Source organism: Emys orbicularis, chromosome 4 (assembly GCF_028017835.1).
Source record: "Emys orbicularis isolate rEmyOrb1 chromosome 4, rEmyOrb1.hap1, whole genome shotgun sequence".
In the NCBI taxonomy this organism is placed as follows: domain Eukaryota; kingdom Metazoa; phylum Chordata; order Testudines; family Emydidae; genus Emys; species Emys orbicularis.
In genome coordinates this window covers 44,812,941-44,835,453 of record NC_088686.1, presented here as the reverse complement: position 1 = coordinate 44,835,453, position 22,513 = coordinate 44,812,941, and the positions used below count along the sequence as shown (strand labels likewise).

The 22,513-nt window shown below is 48.5% G+C and overlaps 1 protein-coding gene across 1 annotated transcript in view; it reads left to right on the top strand.

Moving 5' to 3' along the window:
* VSX2 (visual system homeobox 2) overlaps positions 1-21,518 on the top strand; it is a 43,228-nt gene extending 21,710 nt beyond the window's left edge. Inside the window, exons 4-5 of the mRNA XM_065403269.1 lie at positions 19,225-19,405; positions 21,190-21,518. Of these exons, the coding sequence (XP_065259341.1) occupies positions 19,225-19,405; positions 21,190-21,518 (510 nt within the window). The remainder of the gene's footprint in view (positions 1-19,224; positions 19,406-21,189) is intronic.
* The last annotated feature ends 995 nt before the right edge of the window (positions 21,519-22,513 follow it).

The following is a 22,513-nucleotide window of genomic DNA, read 5'->3' as shown; positions in this document are numbered from 1 at the left end:
TTAGAACAGGAACCCAGCTTCTACCCTTGATCTGTGTCAAATCTCCTATTGACCACAGCAGGTGTTCTGCTGTGGATGGAGATGGGTGTGGAGTCCTAGAATTCTGCTCCAGTCCCCTACCTACAGTGGGAACGCAGCCCTCCTCCCTGAATAATCATAAATTGGGTATTATTTGGGTATATGAGTTTGGTGCCCTGCTGGTAGGGGCTCCACAGCCACAGTGCCTGCCTGAAAAAGCTTACCGCCCAAGTCATTCTGTTAATACACACATTAAGTGTAGCTCAGGAGTCTCAAGGATCCTGCATGGAAACCTCTGTAGTGTTGGAAAGTCCCTGAGAACTGGACCCAGGTTGAGGCACTTCTGGGAAATTCTGTCTGTCTATTGTAGGTACTGATGGCTCCCATTACCATAACACCTGAGCACCTCACAATTGTTAACAGCCTCCCAAGACCCCTCCGTGGGAGGGAAATGCTGTTATCCCCATTTTACAGTTAAGGGAGTGAGGCACAGCCAGGCTAAGGGACTTGCCCTGGGTTGCACAGGAAAGCTGTGATAGAGCAGGGAATTGAACCTGGCTCTCTGGCTAGCACCCTAACCCCAACTCGCCTGCTAATTGCTGGTGCGCTAACTGGAGGTTTCATAGACTGTGTGATATTCACCCCTTTGTAGTGTAGCCCCCGGGATGGAGCTGTGTGTGCTCTTCCTCTCCCCCTCTCCTCCAATGCATATTTCACTGGGCAATATTTAAACCTAGATGAGCCTCTGGAGATCTCTTGCTCTTCCCCTCCCCCTGCTTCCCTTTCTGGAGGTTTCCCTCCAATGGAGTATGGAGATGAATCTTGGACAGCGCAGAAGAGGGGGAGCTGGTTAGCAGCATCAGTGTCTTGTAATCTCCTATTGATTATAGCCTAGTCTCAGTAAACGGGTGGTTAACCATGTTGACATCTGGGCACACTGGCTGTTGTACATGCGCTCTCTCTCTCTCTCTCTCTCTCTCTGTGACATTACCCTCATGCTGCCATACTGTCTGTCATCCTGAAGAATGCCAAAGCACTTACATTCTTCAGTGTGCATTCTGTTTAGGGACTACTCACCAAAATATGGCCACCTCTGGAGTGGAACATGACAGTTGTAAACAAAAAGCCTAGGAGTCAGTGCAGATATTCACGGGTTCAGTTTGGCCCCCAAGGCTGTAGCTCCCTATGTTACAAAAAGTGCCATGGGAGATTTAATGAGTGAGCCTTCGGTGTAGCCTGATACCACATTGGTTTTATATCTCCTCCGAAAGTGTGCACCTATCCTAGCACATTTCTTCCCCTGGGGGAATGGGGGCAGCATTGACTCAGGAGGGAGAGCACCCCCTGCTGAGTTGCACCACCCCCTGAAGTGCACCACACTGGGGCATTTGGGTTGGTACAGAGTCAGAGAGGAGAGCAGTGCTACAGCACAACCCATACTACTTCCTATGTCTCTTCTTTGGAGGCCTCCTCTCATCTAAATGCTGAGCAGCCCTGACTGCTTATCTTACAATTTCTGATAAGTTGACCGGCAGAGATGGGCCATATGTTCATGGAGAGAGCCCACACAATATGGAAGCAACAGAAAGGTATCTGACTGTGGATAGACTCCAATAGGGCTTGCCTTAGCTCTTCAGGCACTTCTGATGCAACTAGATTATTCCACTGGCCTTCAGGAGATTAGGCCACTTTCTACTCAGCCCTCATACTTCACTTGTTACTTGTGGCCCCTCAGATCAGCTTGACACATGCTGGACAAGACCGCGCAAAACCCTGTGAAGTGCCATCCTTTGTGTTAATGTAAAATGGATCTTTGGACTTGTCTAGATTAGGATTTGTGTGTATGTTTGAAATGTGTTATCTACAATGTTGTATCTAGCACATTTGAAACCCAGTGCTGTATTTTAACGTGTTCTCTGGGCAAGGTGAACCCTGGACTCCCTCTCTAATCCCTTTTTTGTTTCTCTCACTTGTGTCCTGTCTCAGCCCTTCAGGGCAGGGCCTGGGTCTCGCTTGTTTTGTAAAGTTCCAAGCATGCTTTGGGGTGCTGTTAAAAACAATCAATAACAACAGTGAAGCCTTAAAAGTGGTAAAATTCTTGCTCAGCCCGATCTCCAGCCATGGTGAAGTCCACAGCCCAGGGCTCTCCTACTTTACCCTCCATGAGTTTGAAACTGAGCTCCGCCTGCCTTAGCATCCCCACTGAGCGTGGCTACCCTGCACAGAGAGTGTATCAGGTATCCAGACCCACCCCCACTTAGTGCTTTAAAGAAAATATCCAAGGACTGGATAGGAAATCAGCAGAGTGTGGAGTGTTGGTGTGATATGCTCTTGTTGGTTACCCACGAAGCATGTATCAAACAAGCAATGGCACTAGTTCAGCCTGGAGGTGACCGAAGTATGGATCGCTGTGGTCAGGTCCACATTCAAGAGGTAAGGGCACTGTCTCTTGGCTAAGTTGGAACATAAGCAGTTCTGGCTCCACCTTCTGTCTGGGCTCCTGAGAGCAGCAGGGAATCCACCTTAAGGCTGGGAAGACAGACACGTTCTGCTGAGGGCACAGCCACGGCTACTACTCTTCCCTCTCTACCAGCAGCACCTCAGTTTTTCAGGATTGATCTTGAGCCAGCTGTTTCCTATCCCCATTCCTAACTCCGTCAGACACCGGGGCATTAGTAGGATAGTATGTCTGTGCTTCACGAGGACAGCAAGAGTGGTGTGGCATTGATATATTGATGGTATTGTAGCCCACAGTGTCTCTCAATCTCCCCTGCAACCTACCATAGGTGACGAACAGGGATGAGCTTGGTGGAGTCTCACAAGTGAGAGCCCTCAGTGTTGTGGAATAGTGCCCATCATTACCCGCAGGGATCTATTCAAGAGGAAGAAGTGAAGCTAGCTGAACGTGACGCCTGCTGCCCACTTCTCGACTCCCATAGGTGGGTCAGTAGCATCACATGATGGAAGTGATGAAAGATGCTACCAGATCTAGCAATGTTAGCATGTCCATAAACCTTAATATTACATTAGCTTGTCCACAGTCCATCAGTGACACTAGCACTGTTTCCATGCCACATGCCAGGCTGAAATCAGCCTGGAAGGGTCCAAGGTATTGTCGGAGAAGAGGAACTAGTGTAGTTAGCTTGCAGCAACCTCATCAGGGAGGTAACCTTGGAGGGAGAGATTTCAGACAGGTCAGTGGTTGGTAAGATCACTAGCAGCAAGTGACAGCTTCTCAAATGAAGGCCAGACAATTGCATTTTTTAAAGTTGCACATAGATTTACCCTCCCCCTCAAGAGGTGTGGATGTGAGTCCAGAGGCAGAGGTAGTTGTTACAAATTGCTGAGCCTGGAAGGAAAGGCCTTTGTCCTCCAGCGTGGTGGGATCCATCTTCCTGGTGTCAGTGCAAAGCTCCCTTGTGCTGTGCTTAGGCAAGCAGCAGGGACAATGCTAGTCATGACTTCTATGATCAGCCATGCAGGCCATGTGCCACCTTTACTGTGCTCGTTTAACTTCATAGCCCTTTTACACCCTCCATAGAAAGTGATGTCACCATAAATAGTGCCAATAATCTTGACATTACATTTGAATAAACAGCAATAAACAGCTTCCTGGTTTATAAACATGGTGCAGCCTCCTTGAGCAGCCTGGAAGTTTCCAAGCCAGGCCAGGTCTTCCACTCCTGGGCCCGTAGGAGGAGGGCCCAGTACCTATCTGAAAGCAGTATCTGAGCCAAGTCTACAATTGCACCCCTGGCCGGCAATCAAGACTCGCTAGGGAGTTATCAAGATCCAGTCAAGACTTGCACTGTTATTATAATTAATTGATTTATTGAGCATCAACAATGTGCTTGGTGATGTGCAAAGAGAGAGAGTCTCTGTCCCAAGGGGTTTGTTTGCAGCTTAAATCGGACCCAGACGATGTAGTGGGACACATTTGATGCAAAGGCAGAGGGATCAATATCGCTGCAGTGGTGTTTTTATTTCAGTGGATTATCACTGAAAGCACTGGGGGAAGAAGGGTTTTGAGTCAGGAGAGGGAAGCTAACTAACTGGTGCCCAAGCTGAGGGAAGCATAAGAAGAAAAGGCAAACCAAGAGTGGAAGGAGGATGTCAGGAGAAGGATACAAAGGAAGGTGTGTCATCCTTAGGAGGAAGGGGAGGAGGAGTGAGGGATGAGATGCTGACAGGGGCAGGATTGTTCAAGGCTTTGAAGGTGGGGACAAGAAGCTCCAATGTGATACTCAAGGCAAGAGGAAGCCTTCTCTCAAGGAAGAGTGAAGAGGTTAGGGGAGTGGCATGTTCACAGCTGCAGAAGGGGAAGATGATTTTAGGAGCAGTGTTTCACAGACTGGAGGGGAGGTGGATGGAGAGGAGGTGGTTGGAAGAGAGGGCCAGCATGTTGATATAGGTTTTAGTGGTTGGAACTGAGAGACAGGGAGGGGTTTTAGAGATGACATAAAGGAGAAAGTGCCAGGACTTGTCAAGAGCTGGATATGGGGAGAGAAGGGAGCATCAGAAATTAGAGGTTGACAGTCTGGATGACTGACTGACATTGGTGTTCTCAATGTGCTAGATAATGGGAAGCAAGGAGAGAGCTCGGGAAGAGGTATGAGAAATTCAGCTTTTGCCTTGTTTTGTTTGAGATGGTTGCAGGACATTTCAGAGAAGTGCCAGTCAGAGATGCCAGATTAGACAGGGAGATGTTAGGGATTGAAGTAGATCAGGGAATCATCAGCATAGAGATGACAAATGAGATTATGGGAGCAGATAAAATCACCCAAGAAAGAGGGTCAAGGGAAAAAATCCACCCAGCAAAGCTCACTAGCTCCTTGGCCATGATCTCCTGGCCATCAGGTGGGGTTTATTATTCCCTGCTATTTTCTCAGTCAGAGACCCCTCCTTTTTATGAGTTGTTATTCCGTAGTGGAAGGGAACAGGTCTGGTAGCCTGAGAAAACAGCAGGATGTTTGAGACACGGGTAATATCAGATCTGAAGAAATTTGTGGTAAAATGGCTGCATGTTGGTTTATCAGGTTGGTTGCAGGACAAGGGGAAATTGACTATGAATCAGTGGTGGGAAGAGCTAGAGAAGAGCTTCTTAATGCCAGCTATTCATTTCCTCAATCTCAGACTCTCAAACAGCGATGTACACCTGCATCTTAGTGACTATGCAAAATATGTGCTGAGAGAGAGACAGAGAGATTTTGTTGGTTTGTCTGTCTGTCTATAGGTGTACATATTTGCCAGTGGCCATCTAGTGGACATTTCAGGATGCGCTTGTTTGTTAGAATAGCATTCTATGCTCAATAAAGTTTACTGAAATATGGTATCAAAGGTGCTGGGTGAGATTTGGTGTTTGTAAGCTGCTCCATCGCAGAAACAGTAAGTAAATTAATCAACTTCAAGCCTGAAGATCCAGGGAAGAACAATGCCTGGATATATAGGATGAAACTTTAATTAAAAAGGTAAAAAATGGTCTATCCATCTCACACGGATTGGAGGGGAGATACGCTTGCATATTGTCCCCACTTCCCCCCCCCCCCAAATTGTAATATCCTGTGTTCTGTTTGAGCACATGGACAGCATTAGAAACTAGACATTTTTAAATTTCTGTTTGCTAATTCTGATTCCCAACCACAAGACTAAGATGAAGGAAATCTCTCTTTAGCAGGCATTGCTTCAGGAGTTCATAGAGTAAACAAACTAATATACTTAATGCAAATGACTAGAGTACATTCTGTCTCATCTCCCTTTGCAAAATGAAAGAATCTTTCTGATACAATGTACTCATAACATCATCATCAATAATAATAAGAATTAGTCATCTCAATTGTGGTTAATAGAAGAAGGAAACAGACAAGAATAACTTTGTCAAGCCCTTACAGTGAAGCAATTTTACAGTGTATCATAGCTGAGATTTTGCTGTTCTGGAGCAGTGGTCACCCCATTGCCAGGTGAAATAGTTTCTGAACAGTCACATTTTCCAAGATTTCACAGTGCAGCCAGATTTGGTGATAAGGCGTCACAGGTATAGGCAGGGGTGTGTTTGTGTGATGTTCCAAGAGGTGATATTGTGGTTCACAGATTGTGATATCTACTGGAGATATGTGGTATCAGTTTGATGCGTGCAGCTTATTCCGTCCTAGGATGCATCAGCTTTTTGTGTCCTATGCTCCAGCAGAGGAAAGGGATCAGCAGTGGGTTCAGAGAACCCATGCTGTTCTGCTATCTAAAGCAAATTACAGTGTTCCAGATGATGTTCACATCTCTCTTTGTTGAGGATGCCATGTGACCTCTCAGTATTCGCTTATTACATAATGATGGCAGGTTTCCAAATGTAATAATCCTAGTGCTCCAGGCACAGCAACTAGATAACTCTCTCACACACCTGGGGAGCAGGGTAGTTGACCTCTAAAAAACACAGGCCTCTGCTACTTGTCATAAAGATGAGCTCTGTTAGTTGGTAGCAGGAGCAGATCCCCTTATCTGCTCTGTGGCTCTAGTCACCAGAGAAAACATGTCTGTCTGTCTGTCTATCTATCATACTTATATGGTCCCCATCACTGTAGAATCTGAGCGTCTTACAATCTTTAATATATTTATCCTCACAACATCACTGGGAGGTAGGAAAGTGCTATTATTCCCATTCTACAGATGGGGAACTGAGGCACAGAGAGACTGCAGGTATGTTTATACTTCGCTCTGGAGGTGTAAATTCCAGCTTGAGGCGACATACCCACCAGGGCCGGCTCCAGGCACCAGCCCACCAAGCACGTGCTTGGGGCGGCACCTTGGGGCGGGGCGGCGCTCGGGATTTTATCTATTTATTTATTTATTTTTGGTTCGTAGGGGCAGCGCTGGAGGTTTTTTTTGTTTCCGCGGCCCGGCGCTCGGAGGGTGGGGCTTCGGGCGGCGCAGCGCTCGGAGGGGGGGCAGGGGCTGGCGCGGCGCTCGGAGGGGGCGGGGGCTGGTGCGGCGCTCGGATGGGGGGCGGGGGTTGGCACGGTGCTCGGATGGGGGGCAGGGGTTGGCGCGGCGCGGCACTCGGATGGGGGCGGGGGTTGGCGCAGCGCTTGGATGGGGGGGCGGGGGTTGGCATGGTGCTCGGAGAGGGGGCGGGGGCTGGCGCGGCGCGGTGCTCGGAGGGGGGGCAGGGGGCTTCGGGCGGCGCGGCGCTTGGAGGAGGTGGGGCTTCGGGCGGCGCGGCGCTGGGTGGCGGGGGCTTGCGCGGCGCTCGGAGGTGGGGCTTCGGGTGGCGTGGTGCTCGGGAGGGCGGGGATTTTGGCGGCGCGGCGCTGGGGGGGGGTTCGGCGGCGTGGCACTCGCGGGGAGGGGTACGGCGGGGCGGCGCTCACGGTGGGGGGGGGTACGGCGGGGCGGCGCTCTTCTTTTTTGCCTGGGGCGGCAAAAAAGTTAGAGCCGGTCCTGATACCCACACAGGCTGTGATTGAACTGGCGTGATAAAAATAGAAGCACGAGTAGTGGGAGTGGTTAGCCACCTGAGTACGCACATAGTGTCTTGGACAGGTACAAACTCAGGACAGTTAGCCCCTCCCGCTTCTCACATAGCCATGGCTACACTTCTATTTTTAACACACTAGCTCAATCAGAGCTAGTGCGGGTATGTCTCCTTGAGCTGGAATTTAAACCTCAAGCTCGAAGTGCAGATGTACCCCATGTGACTTGCCCAAGGTCACTCAGGAAGTCTGTGCATGCACACACACAGCCCACTACGCAGTGACCATCTTCTTGTCTCACCGGTACTGCACAGAAAGTGATCTAGCCAATTTGCTGTACTTATGCTTGTGTTGTTGCCTCTTAACCCAGCTAGTGTCTGGCTGGGATTCACAGCTCCAGGTATCAGCTGTTTACCTGCAAAGGGCAGCCTTACATGACAGTGTTGGTTCGTCAACAGCGGGGCAGACAACTTTAGACATTTAAACAATAAACACTGAGGATGAGCTGTCTTCACCTGACTTCAGAATCTAACATGTCCTGTTGTGCAAAGCTGTTGTCCTGCAGAAAAGAGTGAATTTGTGTCATTTCCACCAGATCTGTGGAAATGGGCTCAGAGCGCAAGGGGGCGGTTGGACTCCTGATGCAACTTGGGCCTGTCACACAGGTGTAGGTTCTGAAGGCACTAGACAATGAGAAGACCATTCCGTCTCATATGACATGGACCCCTTCCCCATCCGGTTAATGAAAGACAGGATGTGGGGCTAATGGAGACCAATTATGCCTTGCTGGGGGAGGGTCAGCTCCCACTGGTCCTTAAGTGTCAAGACCTCACTCAAGAAATTTGTATTGGGTGACAGAGAGCTTGCCAACTACTGCCCTGTCTCTACCTTTCCCTCCTTAGGAAAAGGGTATTGAGAAGCTTGTGGTGGGTCAGCTTCAACACCCACGTTTCTCTAGTACCTTGGTTCCCAGTGGGGCAATATCAAAGGCATCAGGTGCTGTTTGGTATTTCAGATGCTCCAGAGGAGTACTAGCAGCAACAGCATCAAGCAGTGGCTATTGCAGAAGGTGTTCCAGTATGTCGCTGTGGTGAGACAATGGAAGAAGCAGTAACTGACCATAGCAACATACTACAGAGAGCCAGGAGAAAAAAGGAGTTTCCTGCATTTTCCGTCTGCTCATTGCTGAGGGGATGTGTCCAGATCAGAGAAGATGTATGCAATTCTGGCTATGCCTAAGCCAGCCACTGTGCAGGCAGTACGAGGTTTAATGGTGTCTGTGAATTACCTCTCTCAATTTTTGCCCACCTGTACGGTGTGTATAAGCCACTCCATCAACTGTCAGACAAGGACACTGCCTGGGAGTGGCAGTCGCAGCATAATAAGCCTCTGAGCAAGTGAAAGCAATTGTCTTCAGCAATCAGCACTTGGATACTAAGATGTCAACGAGGATGTAACAATTCGGAGTGATTGAAGTGAGCCAGGACTAGGTTCAACCCTGCCACAGGAAAGACAGCCTGAAGGTCAAAGTCTCTCTCGTTTAGGAAGCTGCCATAGGCACAGATTAAAAAGTAGTGCCAGGCTACAGCGCTCGCATCCAGAGGATTTGATCTGCATGGCGAGCTGTGATCAGTGCTGATTCAGACCCTAAGCCTCAGGGTAACATCTTTCCCTGCAATTTGCCCCTGAATCCTCTAGAAGTACAGAGATAGAGGCATGTGCTGATCATGTGCTGCCTTATTCAAGCCCCTTCATTGGCTTCCTCTTGCTTTCCAAGCTTTTCATCTTTACTTTCAAACCCCTTCATGACTCCACCCATTTACATCTGTGCTCTCATCTCTCCCTCCTCTTCCCACTTGCTGCCTGTGCTCCATCCAAGAGTCTCTCCTTGCCCTAACCATTGTATCCTCCCACTTTCCTCTTTGCACCTTCTCCCCTGCTTCCCCAAATACTTGGTACACCCTCTCTCTCTTGTTCAAATGCTGAACAACCTCCCTTTTCTCATCCAGATCCTAAAAGGTAAAAACAACAACAAAATCCCTCCTGTTTACTATATTGTCTTGAGCAGTTTTGATTATGAGCTTCTTGGGGCCGGCTCCATATTTTCTGTTGTCTCTACAGGGCTGAGCACACAGAATGTGCTCAAATGAAATAAAAAGGGATCTGAAGTACACATTGCAAACTTCTTTCAGGAGTAGCATTGTCTCAAGATACTTTGCATTGGTCCAAGAGGGAATCACCAAATTGAGAGCCTTGCAAAAATTCAAAGACATTGTTCAGCAAACAGAAATAAAATTTTGAGAAATTAACTTTCTCATTTTGAATATGCCTATCAGCAAAGTATCTGTAAAATGTAAAAAACATCAGGTCTTTCAGAGAGGTCTCTACTCTTCTTCTCCCTGTGGTGTATGCCTCTGTACATCAGATCAGTACCTAACTGAAGATGGAAGATGAGATGAAATACTACAAGCACTGAAAGCTGTGCTGCAAGCTGGAAGGTCAGATATAAAAGACAGGGATCCTGACAGCACTAGGGAATACTTGGTGTATTGGGAGGAAATCAGGATGCAAAATAGAGTCTCCTACAAAGGACCCAGAATAGTTCTAGCCAAAGTTATGAGTTATGTTGTCAAGAATTCATGCTGGTCACCAAGGCACAGAGAAGATGTCTCGGCAAAGACGGAGATGTTATTCTGGCCAGGCAGGAACTCGGACAGCAGGTGCTATGAGAGACAGTGCAATGTGTAATGTTTTGTATAACAACATGAAGGAGCCACTTATGCCACATGATGTTCCCTCAGACCTTGGAGCAAAGCTAGTATGGACAAACAGCTTAAGTATTTCAGAGCAGTTAACTATCACTTTGACTTCAGGGAGCTTGAACCTCCCAGAGACACAGCCTCTGCTATGACTGTGGAGTGTTGCAGTGAGCAGGTTAGTCACCTGTGCATTTCTAATGTTGTGGCCATTGCTAATGGCTCAAAGCCATTACTAGGGAAGTTTGGGAGTGCAAATATATAAGCTCCTTGCCCTATCCCAGTCAGTATAATGGGAAAACCAAGCTAAGGACAAGCTTTTACAAGGTGAAAGCAAAGTGTATGGTATATACATGCAAAGCCTGCCATGAGGGGAGGCACCAAGAGCAGACCTATACAGCAGCTAATGTCTTGATTTAACCTGGATACTACTCCCAGTGGCCAACAAATTACTGCTGATGCTGCTTATGGAAAGAGCTGGAGAACAAAAATATCAGCACCATTCCAAAGCAAAGGCTACTCTGATCAAGGAGCCATAGAAGAACCGAAGCTGCAAGGAAATCAGAGAGTAAAGGTGAAGCCATTTTCTCCAGGGAAAGGGAAAGTGGAGACAAGACGCCTGCCTACAATAAGTGGCTCCACGTTCATACATTGTGGTGGCGGCTGAAGAGATATACTTGCATAACAGCCAATTCCACAGACTTACCAAAAGTGAGGCATCAATAAAAGCAGAGAAAATAAAAATGGTTCCCACTATCTTAAAGAAAGGGCTTCCCTTGGCCCTGAGTCAACTGACAAATTGAGCAAAGGAAAACGTAGGCTGAATATCATGAAACGGTTCCCAAGAACAAGATCTGTTAGGCCGTGGAATCATCTCCCAAGAGAAGTCCCAAGGCTTGGGCCTTTTAAATCTAGACAAAACCCTGAGAATAAACTGTAGGGAATAAGTCTGCCCTGTCTGACAATGGTGGACTGGATGTGACCTGCTAAGGCTCACAGCCATAGTGTCTTCCACAGTGTTAGAGAATTGGTAGGTAACGTCCCATGGGAAGAAAATCTAAGGGATAATGGAGTTCAGGAGATCTGGCAGTTTCTGAAGGAGATAGTATTAAAGGTGCAACTGCAGACTATCCTGATGCAAAGGAAAGATAGGAAGGATAGTAAAAGGACAATATGGATCCATAAGGAGCTCGTTAATGACCTGAAAAACAAAAAGGAATCCTACAACAAGGGTAGCATATGGATGAATTGCTAAGGATGAGCACAAAAGAATAGCACAAGCATGTAGGGACAAAATCAGAAAGGCTAAGGCACAAAATGAGTTATACCTAGTAAGGGAAATAAAAGGCAATAAGAAGAGGTTCTTTAAATACATTAGAATTGGCAGATTAAATTCAATGTTGATAAATGCAAAGTAATGCACGCTGAAAACATAATCCCAACTATACATACAAAATGATGGGGTCTAAATTAGCTGTTACCACTCGAGAGAGATATTTTGGGGTCATCATGAATAGTTTCTCTGAAAACATCAGCTCAATGTGCAGCAGCAGTCAAAAAAGCTAACAGAACGTTAGGAACCATTAGGAAAGGGATAGATAATAAAACAGAAAATATCATAATGACACTATATAAATCGAGGATTGCCCACATCTTGATTACTGCATGCAGATGTGGTCGCTCCATCTCAAAAAAAAAAAAAAAAAAAAAGGAATTGGAAAAGGTTCAGAAAAGGGCAACAAAAATGATTAGGGGTATGGAACAGCTTCCATATTAGGAGAGATTAATAAGACTGGGACTTTTCAGCTTGGAAAAGAGATGACTAAGAGGAGATATGAGAGAAGTCTATAAAATCATGACTGGTGTGGGGAAACTAAATAAGGAAGTGTTACTTACTCCTCCTCACAACACAAGAACTTGCAGTCACCCAATGAAATTAATAAGCAACAGGAAATACAAAAATAAACAAAAGGAAATACGTCTTCACACAATGCATGGTCAACCTATGGAACTCATTGCCAAAAATAGTGAAGGCCAAAAGTATAACAGGGTTCAAAAAAGAATTAGATAAGTTCATGGAGGATTGGTCCATCAATGGCTATGATGGTCAGGGATGTAACCCCAAACTCTGGGTGTCTTTAAACCTCAAACTGCCAGAAGCTGGGACTGGACAGCAGGGGATGGATCACTTGATAAATTGCCCTCTTCTGTTAATTCTCTCTGAAGCATCTGGCACTGGCCACCATCAGAAGACAGGATACTGGAATAGATAGAGCATTGGTCTAGATAGAGCATTGGTCTAGATAGAGCATTGGTCTGACCAAGTATGGCCATTCTTATGTAGGAGGAAGAGAAGGATGAAGGAAAATGAAGGTCCTCTACTTAGCCGTAAAGAAGAACTAATAACGAGATCAAGAAGGCTGAGGTGTTTAATGCTTATTTTGCTCCAGTCTTCACTAAAAAGGTGACCAAAATGATGAGCAGATATTCAACACAATTAACATTAACAACAAGGGGGAAGGAATGAAAGCCAAAACAGGGAAATAACAGGTTAAAGACTATTTAGATAAGTTAGATGTATTCACATTAGCAGGGCCTGATGAAATTCATCCTGGGGTAATTAAGGACCTAGCTGAAGCAATCTCAGAACCATTAGCAATTAGCTTTGAGAACTCATGGAGGACAGGTGAGGTCCGAGAGGGCTGAACAAGGGCAGACATAGTACCTATGTTTAAAAAGGGGAACAAAGAGGACCCAGAGAATAATAGACCAGTCAGCCTAGCTTTAATACCTGGAAAGATACTGGAACAAATTATTAAACAATCAATTTATGAGCACCTATGTGATAAAGGGTTATAAGGAATAAATAGCATGTTATTTGTTAAGAACAAATCATGCCAAACCAATATAATTTCTTTCTTTGACTAGGTTACTGGCCTAATGGATTCGCGGGAAGCAGTAGATGTGATATAGCTTGATTTAGTAAGGCTTTTTGACACAGTTCTACATGACATTTTCATAAGCAAACTACAGAAATGTGGTCTAGATGAAATTACTGATGTAGGTGCACAACTGGTTGAAAAACCGTACTCAAAGAGTAGTTATCAATGGTTCACTATCAAATTAGAAGGGGGTATCTAGGAGGGGGTATCTACTGGAGTCCCACAGGGGTCTGTCCTGGGTGCGGTACTATTCAATATTTACATTAATGACTTGGATAATGGAGTGGAGAGTGTGCTTATAAAATTTGTGAATGATACCAAGCTGGGAGGGGTTGCAAGCAATAGCGTAGCTAGGGGGGAGCAGGGAGAGTGGCCGCTCCCCCACTGGACACAAGTGGCGCCTTTTTAATTTTTTGGCGCCTTTTTAATTTTTACTCTGAACGGGGGGGCGGACATAAAAAAAGGCGCCACCTGCTGCGCCCGCTTGTACTCACCGAGCGGCGCTCCGGGTCTTCGGCAGCACTTCGGCGGTGGGTCCTTCACTCGCTCCGGGTCTTCGGCGGCACTTTGGCGGCGGGCCTTCACTCGCTCCGGGTCTTCGGCAGCATTTCGGCGGCGGGTCCTTCAATGCCGCCGAAGACCCGGAGCAAGTGAAGGACCTGCCGCCGAAGTGCCGCCGAAGACCCGGAGCGCCGCCCGGTGAGTACAAGCGCCACAGTGGGTGGCACCTTTTTTTATGTCCGCCCCCCCCGTTAGCTCCACCTGGCTACGCCACTGGTTGCAAGCACTTTGGAGGACAGTATTAGAATTCAAAATAGTCTTGACAAATTAGAGAAATCAACAAGTGTACTATATTTAGGAAGGAAAAATCAAATGAACAAATACAAATTGGGAAATAGCTGGCGAATTAGTAGTAGTACTTCAGAAAAGGATCATGGGGCGTTATAGTGGATCACAAATTGAATATGAATCAACAATATGATGCAGTTGTGAAAAAGTGTAATATCATTCTGGGGTGCATTAACAGGCATGTTGTATGTAAGGCATGGGAGGTAATTGTCCTATTCTACTCAGCACTGGTGAGGCCTGGTGTGCTGTGCCCTATTCTGGGTGCCACGCTTTAGGAAAGATGTGGACAAATTGGAGAGCGTCCAGAGGAGAGCAACAAAAATGATAACATGTTTAGAAAACCTAACCTAAGAGGAAAGGTTAAAAAAAAAACTGGGCATGTTGAGTCTTGAGAAAAGAAGTCTGAGAGAGGAACTGATAACAGTCTGCAAATATGCTAAGGGCTGTTATAAAGAGGACAGTGATCAGTTTTTCTCCTTTTCCACTGAAGTTACAACAAGAAGCAATGGACTTAATCTGCAGCAAGGGAGATTTAGGTTAGATATTAGGAAAGTCTTTCTAACAATAAGGATAGTTAAGTTCTGGAATAGGCTTCTGAGGGAGGCTGTGGAATCCTTATCATTGGAGGTTTTTAAGAACAGGTTGGACAGACACCTGTCAGGGATGGGCTAGGTTTACTTGATCCTGCCTGAGTGTAGGGGACTGGACTTGATGACCTCTCAAGGTCCCTTCCAGCCCTACATTTCTGTGATTCCGTCTGTTGAGGTCTAAGGCATTAATTGTGGCAGCGCTGAAGAGCTTGAGTCTGATCTCATTAACCCCCATTTTAAACTCCATTGGTCTCACTGGAGTTCATGCCTGATTTATGAATGTAAGTGAGAGCAGAATCTGGCTCCTTGGATCAATACTAGAGCTGATCAAACCTCAGAATGTCCATTCTACAAGATACTCTGACATTCCAACATTTATTTTCATCCCAACTCAAAACAAAAAATTGAAGTTTCCCATTAAAAAAAAGAATCTCAAAAAAATGTCATGCTGGAAGTGTCAGAACAACCTCATCAAAGTGCTTTGTTTCAAATTTATCATTTTGACTTTTAATATCATTTATGATATAACATGACTTTTATATTTACAAATTATAATATATAATAGTCAAAACAAAGCCAAAATGAGGTGCTTTGATCTTATTGCTCTTAAGCACTTTGATAATTTTTCATCAAAAATTTTGACCGAATTGACAGTTCTCATGAAACATGTTGATCTCACTGACACAGCATTAGCTGATAGAAAATTGTTTGCCACCTGGCAGTCTGTTGCTGTTGTTTCTACATTTGCTTCCTCTCCTCTGCTGTGAAAAAGATAGTAAGTATGTTGAGTTTCAATGCATGGAGCCACCTAGTGGACATTACAGATGCAGTTACATGAAAGAGCTGGGGAAACAAGTGGCATGAGAGAGGGGTGTGAGTAATGGTGTGCATTTGTCACAGATGTGAGTGAGAGAAGTTCACAAGACTGTGTGTCCCAGGGGAGGAGCAGCAGGAAGCGTGGGGGAGGGAAATGAAGTATTGAGGGGGAAAAGAAAGTGAAGGGTGATAAAAAACATGGGTTGGGGAAGGAAAGAAGGGGTATGTACAAAAAAGAGAGAAGGGTGGGGAAGAGTTAAATTGTTACACATTTTTTGGTGATTTTCAAGACCTCCCCTTTTGTAACACGGAAACAAACACTTAAAATTAAGAACCCACCCACCCCTAATGCATTGATGTATGGACAGTCCTTTATGTACAGTAAATGCACTTTAAAAGGCACAGTGAATCACCCACATCTATCTCACAGGGGGAAATCTATGGCCAGCTTGGCTGTCGCTGTGTGATAATTGTTGACAAATGCCAAGATAATCTTGGTGCTCAGCTACTGCAGCGCTGAGCATCTTAGAAATTGTTTACAGGAGTGTAATTATTTGCAGTTAGCTTCCCACAGAATTTGCAGCACCCAACGTGTTTCTAATAGGATATCAAGGGAAGAACGTGGGACTTCTGTAGATAGGGAGATAACTGTATCTATTTATCCAAGGTAAAATTGGCAAGCTCCATCGCTTGGTGTGGGGGTGGAGACCTTTTGATGGCAACTGCTGTATGGGTCAGAGGTGGTGTTGCCAGTGATATTCAAAGCTGGTCAGTTAGAAAGGACTGGTACCATTTGCATTGCTGCCTCCGAGTGGGGACTTCCACAGTCCCCTTCTGCTTCATCCTCTTTGTACTAGAGAAGAAGGAGCTACTGTCCTCTGGGTGACAGGCCTGACACTGGAAAGCTCACAGGAGAAATGAACAAAGCCGTTCCTGAGCAAGAATTCCTCTACCTCCTGACTGATAAAGAGCCCTCCAGCCAGGAGGGTGCAGGCGAATCCTGGAGGGCGCTCGCCAAGGGATCTATGGGTTCAGAACCATTAACAGTCCAGAAATAAAATAGCAGCAGAATGAAAATGCAAAGAATATGGGATCTTAAATGTTCAAGGATGCTATTTACATTACTCTTTTGTGAGGCAGTCAGTGACGGTGAGCTCTCTGACTCCACTCCCTACAGTGCCTGCTACTAGGTAAGGCTGGGATGAGAGTAGCTGAGATGTTCACCCGCCATTCCCTCCAGCAATGGTTTTCAACCTTTTTCCATTTGTGGACCCCTAAAAATTTTTGAATGGAGGTGCGGGCCCCTTGGGAAATCTTAGACACAGCGTACGGACCCCAGGTTGGAAACCACTGCCCTACAGCAACTCCTGCCTGGAGAGGCTGGGGCTAACGTAGCTGGCAACTCCCCTACAGCTAGTGCCTTGGTCCATTTCCTGCTGCCCCCTGCTGGGAGAGAGCGGGACTGGAGTAACTGCTGCTGTCCTATACCCTACGCAGCTCTTGGTAGAACAGGCTGGTACTGGCAGGAGCAGCACTAGCCGTTCCGCCGGGCAGGGCAGAAAACGTTTTTGGTGTCACCTCCTCCCCGCGAGTCCCTGAGCAGAAAAAAAGCCAAGTCCCTCCCCCCGCCAAAAAATCCCCCAGCAGAACAGCACAGTGGTGCAGCAGCCCCTGGAAGCTGGCACCCCTGCTTCCCCGCCCCAGGATACAGAAGTAACTGCTGGCGCCCTGTTCTGTCCCCAACAGCGCCTCCTTCTGAGAAAGGCTGGGAGTCGAGTAGTTGGGAGCTTCCCCACAGGGGTGCACCCACCTCTTTCCCCTCACAGAGCTCCTTGCTGGGAGAGGCTGACACCACTTTCGCCATAACCTGGGGTGCTCCCCACAGCCATTGTAGGGTCTTCCCAGACTCATCCATTTCAAATCGGCAAACGTGCTGACTTTCCGCTGTGCCAGAGAAAGAAACCTGTCAGCTGCATCCCCACAGCCCCCACCTGCGATGCATCCCTCCAAGTGCTCCCTCGCTGCCGGAGGGGAGTGTCCGGAGTTCATTCCAGAATTTCTCTCCCCAGCCCAGCCCTTGGGGAACCCGCTTCCCAGCATCGGGCCCCCAGCTGGAGCGGTGATCACTGCTCCCCTCTGGCTCATGGCAGTGGAGGCATCAGAGGGTTAAGTTGTCAGCTCTGTAATGTTAAACAGGTGTCAAAGGCGCCTCCATATATCTGCAGATTGAAATCAAATTCTTTGCAGTATAAAAAGATAAATTACCCAGGCGATTCCCGCCTCATCCCACTCATCAGGCCAGCGCCAGACGGCAAGCAATTTTTTTTTTTAATGTGCTAACGACCTAATCAAGCAATCAAGTTGGAGAAGATTGCGGAATGACCCCGAGCATCCATCTGCCAGCGAGACCCCGCCATTCATTTCCACTCTGCCATGTACTTCCCTGGAAAGAAAAAAAAATTCCTAAACAAATTAACACCCAATTTTCCGTGAGTCTAATTAGTTAAATGAGGAGGTGGTTGGGGTGTCCTCAGGGAAGGAGGGGCTGCCTCACAGAGAGGCGAATGGTAACTCCGTGGCATTAATTAGCGCGGGTCAATGGCGCGGTTCCCTGGGGACCAGCTGCTTTAATTTCCCGTGATATTTCAGTGCCTGAGGCCCATCGATTCAAACTGAAATTAACTTATTTTTCAATCAGGCCCGGGCTGCCCCTGGGGCTGACTCTTCCTTTGCCGCCTTCTGAATAGACCTCAAGCAATTTTTCATCTAAAGCTGATGCCTCTCCACTACGGGAAGGGAGGGAATGAGGGGAGGGTGGGGGGGAGAGCGAGACAAGAGGAATGGAAATCAGAGCGAGAACACTAATAGATTTCTGTGAGTCTCCCCCCCCCCACACTCCCCTTGGTGCCACCCGAGTCTCTGCTCACTGCCCCCTGGGTCACAGCCCAGAGATTATGCTGCCAATTTTCTGAGAAGATGAGGGGCTTTTCAAATGGGGAATTCAGGGCAAGCTGTGGCGATTGCCTCCCACCCCACACACCACCCTGGGCCGACCCTCCCCACAGACACCGCTGCACACAGCCTCTCTCTGCGGCTCAGCCACTCAGTAAATAATGAAAGAGAAAATCCCAGGCACCCGAGCCAAAAGCCACTAGCGAGAGACACTGCAATGGAAAATTAATTACATCCTGCAGCAAGGGATGGGACTTGCACTGAAGCTTGGCTCCTGCGAGGGTGGGGAAAAGACACAGTCTACTGAAGGGGCGCAGGAGGGGAGGAAAGCTCCAGCTGCTCCAGTAGAGGCAATGTATTGCCCCCCCTGGGGTAGACATGGCGGCCCCTGCGGGAGATGTGCACAGCCACTCAGGGGAGAGGTGGAGCTGCTCCTGAGACATCTCCATGGCCCGTAGAAGGGCGCTCCCCACCCTCTCCCATGAGATAGAGGGATATTGGCAGAGCTGTGTATAGAGAGTCCCACCATTGACGTAGCAAGGGGACCTGAGGGGCATCAGCAGAGCAGCAGGTGGAAGCTTGCCCATTTCTGGCCTGCACTGTGCCCTATCCATTCAGCATGGTCAGGCCTGTGCTGTTGTCAGGAATAAAGGTGACTAAAGTCTCTCGCAACATTTGTAAGAAGTCTCTCTTGTTTTGGCTTGTGATTCCTGAGGGGGACATATTTCCTCACACAGATAGCCACAAGCACGCGTTCGTGGACGCGCACACAGAATCCCAGGCTAACTTAGGGGGCAGCGACAATTCACCGGGCCTCAGTAAACTGCTCTGCTCTTTACAGGTTTGGTTCCAGAATCGTCGGGCCAAGTGGCGGAAGCGGGAGAAGTGCTGGGGCAGGAGCAGCGTGATGGCAGAATATGGGCTGTATGGCGCAATGGTACGTCACTCAATCCCGCTGCCAGAGTCTATCCTCAAATCTGCCAAGGATGGCATCATGGAGTCCTGCGCCCCTTGGCTCCTGGGTAAGAGACCAGCACCCTCCCTGGGCACAGCCAGTATTCCAGGGAGTGACATGTTGAAATAGGGAAACTTAGAGTAACATTGGAAGGGTTGAGTAAGGGAGGAAGTTATCCTGCACTCACACTTTCCCCATACCCCCGAGCACAAGGACACTGCCTTTTATATTAGGGACTGACCCCTGGGGCATGGGGTCGGGCTGCCATCCCTGGGTCCTGACTTGAGGGGCAAGGGTATCAGCCCGTTGGCCCAGGGGTGGGGTATCAGTCCTCGGGTCCAGACTCATGGGGGGGGGGGCTATCAGCCCTGAGCCCAGACTCCTGTGGCATGGGGTGGGGGTACCATCCCATTGGCCCAGGTTCCTGTGGCATGGGCGTCAACATCCACTGTACTCAAAAACCATAGCAGGCTGGGTTCCCTGCTACACAGCAAGAAATTGTCTGGGTCTGACTCCTGCAGCCCTTGAGGGGTCCCCTGTGTGATCCTTTGCTTGGGGGGGGGGGGCAACTTTTTTGTGCCTGTGATGAACCAAGTGTCCTCTTGAGTCCTCTTTTTGGGAGGAAGGGAGGGACTGGTATCCTCCCGCAGCTCCCTGCAGCTGAAGGCAGTCTAATTCCTGCCTGCCTTCTTCTGGTGGGCCGGGGCTGTGTGGATGTGGAAGTAGCAGATTCCCTTTCACATTCCTGCTCTTTGCTTCCTGTTTTCTGATCTCTCAGGCTCATTCTGCCAAAAAGCTCATTTCTGGCCTCTTAGAAATGCACTGCCCTGTCCTTCTGTCTGTGTGAATTTGGGAGCGAGAAAGGTGGAGGGGTAGGCTGTGCAAGAGGGAGGAGAACAGGCAAAGGGACACCTCTTGTCAGCCCTGTGGGTGAGAGAATAGCCAGATACCCCTCCTGCTACCTGGCTCCAGTAACAGGGTGCTGTACAAGCCCCCCCCCCCCCCCCGTTATCTTGTCATTGCTAGTTGGGTACCTTCACTGTTCGCTAGCACCAGGGAGCCCATTCTGTTTGGTCCCTCATGCTCCAGTCCTGCAGCCACACCCGTAACCTCTGAGGCAGGAAAACTCTGGCTCTTCATGATGTTTAGACTGTGCCTCCTGAAGTGGCATCATATTCGGCACATTTGTCCACTTCTAGGGTGACCAGACGTCCCGATAAAATCGGGACTGTCCCGATATTTCGGTGTCTGTCCCGCGTCCCGACCGATCTTTGGTCGGGACGCATTTTGTCCCGATATCCGCTGGCAGCACTGTGGTTTTTTGCTCAGCCGACAGGACTCGGCCTTTTTTTTCTTTTTTTTTTTTTTGCTCTGCCGGCGGGCACCCCCCCATGTGCCCATGTGTCCCGATATTTTCTTCCCCTCATCTGGTCACCCTATCCACTTCTCAGGACTGGCCCTTGAGGAGCACAGGGATCTGTCCCCTCCCACCGCTCTCCTCTCCCTTAGGTGTGGCCTATCTCAGTTCTGGCCAAGTTCCATGCCTTTTGCTACAGGCCAGGTTCCTCCCTTATGTTTGGCCTGTTCAGAGCACAGAGTTGGCACAAGCTCCCCCCTCTGGTCTGTCCTGGGCTCCCCCTCAGTGCTGGCCTGTCTCTAGAAGAGAATTGGCCGGAGTTCTCCCTCATGCAGGGCCCAAAGCAATGGGCTCTTTGTGTGACTGCTGTTTGAAGCAAGGGTTTCTGCTTTTCCTTAATTCTGGCCTCTCTTTATCTTTGCTGTTTTCAGTTCAAGATGGCTTTCCCATGCCCAGGCGCTTTTCTAAACCCGAATACCAACAATTCTTTTTAGGGATGCACAAAAAGTCTCTGGAGGCAGCAGCTGAGGTGGGAAGGAAGCCGGAGGTGGAACGCCAGGCCCTGCCCAAGCTCGACAAGAGCAACAAGGAAGAGAGGGGCCCGGATCCCAAAACCACCATTTCCCAGGAGGAACTGAGAGAGAACAGCATTGCTGCCCTCAGGGCCAAAGCTCAGGAGCATAGCACCAAAGTCCTGGGGACCGTCCCTGGGGACCCCCCAACCCCAGCCAGGAAGCCAGAAAAAGAGGAGGAGGCAGCGTCAGAGGATGAGAGACAAATGGAGAAATCAAACTCATCACAAGAGGAGGAGAAGCAGATCTAGAGGGAAAGAGATGATGGAAACCAGCCCCCAAAGACTGTCTCCTCTGGGGGGGCTGCAGCCTCCTCTCAGACTGACAGGGCCCCTCCGACAGCCCCTGCACAGGGAGTGAGGCCCCACATGGTCTCTCTGCATTTCAGGAAGCCACAGGCTCAGGCCAAGTTCTGACTGTCAGGTGTGTCCAGAGACTTCCCCTCAGGAGCATTCCTGCCCCTCCACCCTCCCTGCCCTCAGGACTATTCCTGCCACACTGCCCCCTCCTTTCTGAGGGATCAGGAATTATCACCATCTTCTTCTGAGAGGAGGCTGGGGCTAACTGAGGCTCTGGGTCCCTCTGTACCAGCCTGAGAACCAGCTTTGGGTCTCTCCTGTCCTGGTCCAACATACCCAGCCTCAGAGTGAGTCTCTGTCCCACCCATTCCCATGTCAGAGCGACTCTCTCCCCCCTGGTCCAGTCTCCCCCACCCCAACCCTGAGAGCGAGTCTATCCTCTGCTGCATTCCCACCTGCCCAGAGCAGCATGAACTCCATCTCCTACTGTGCTCCTCCCCAGTGTGTTTATGGCACCTGGCCATTGGCACCCAAGGACCTGATGTGGGTGGGGCTGCCCCGCTGCCCTCACAGGGACCATTTTACTCTTTCTCCGACCTAAAGCACTGCGGGACAAATCCATGGAAGTGTTTGCGTAAAACAGTGAGTCTATTTAAATGGTGGTTTGTATATTCCATGTGTGTCTTTCCTGACTGAGTGGTGGGGTGTCCCGGGGCACTCTGAGACAGGGAGGGTGGTGTGCTGGACAGCTGATTTTGGTCTCAGTTTTCCAGTAAGAAGCCAAGGGGATGGGGAAGAGCAGGCTTAACTTCCAGGAGCTGATCCCTACAACCTCAGGTACCCAAGACCCACCCCTTCCCTTTGGGGATATCCCAAGTCCTACACCTGTCTTCCCCCTGTAGGCATGCCGAAGACTCATAACCCACTCAGGTACCAGGTTCCTGCCT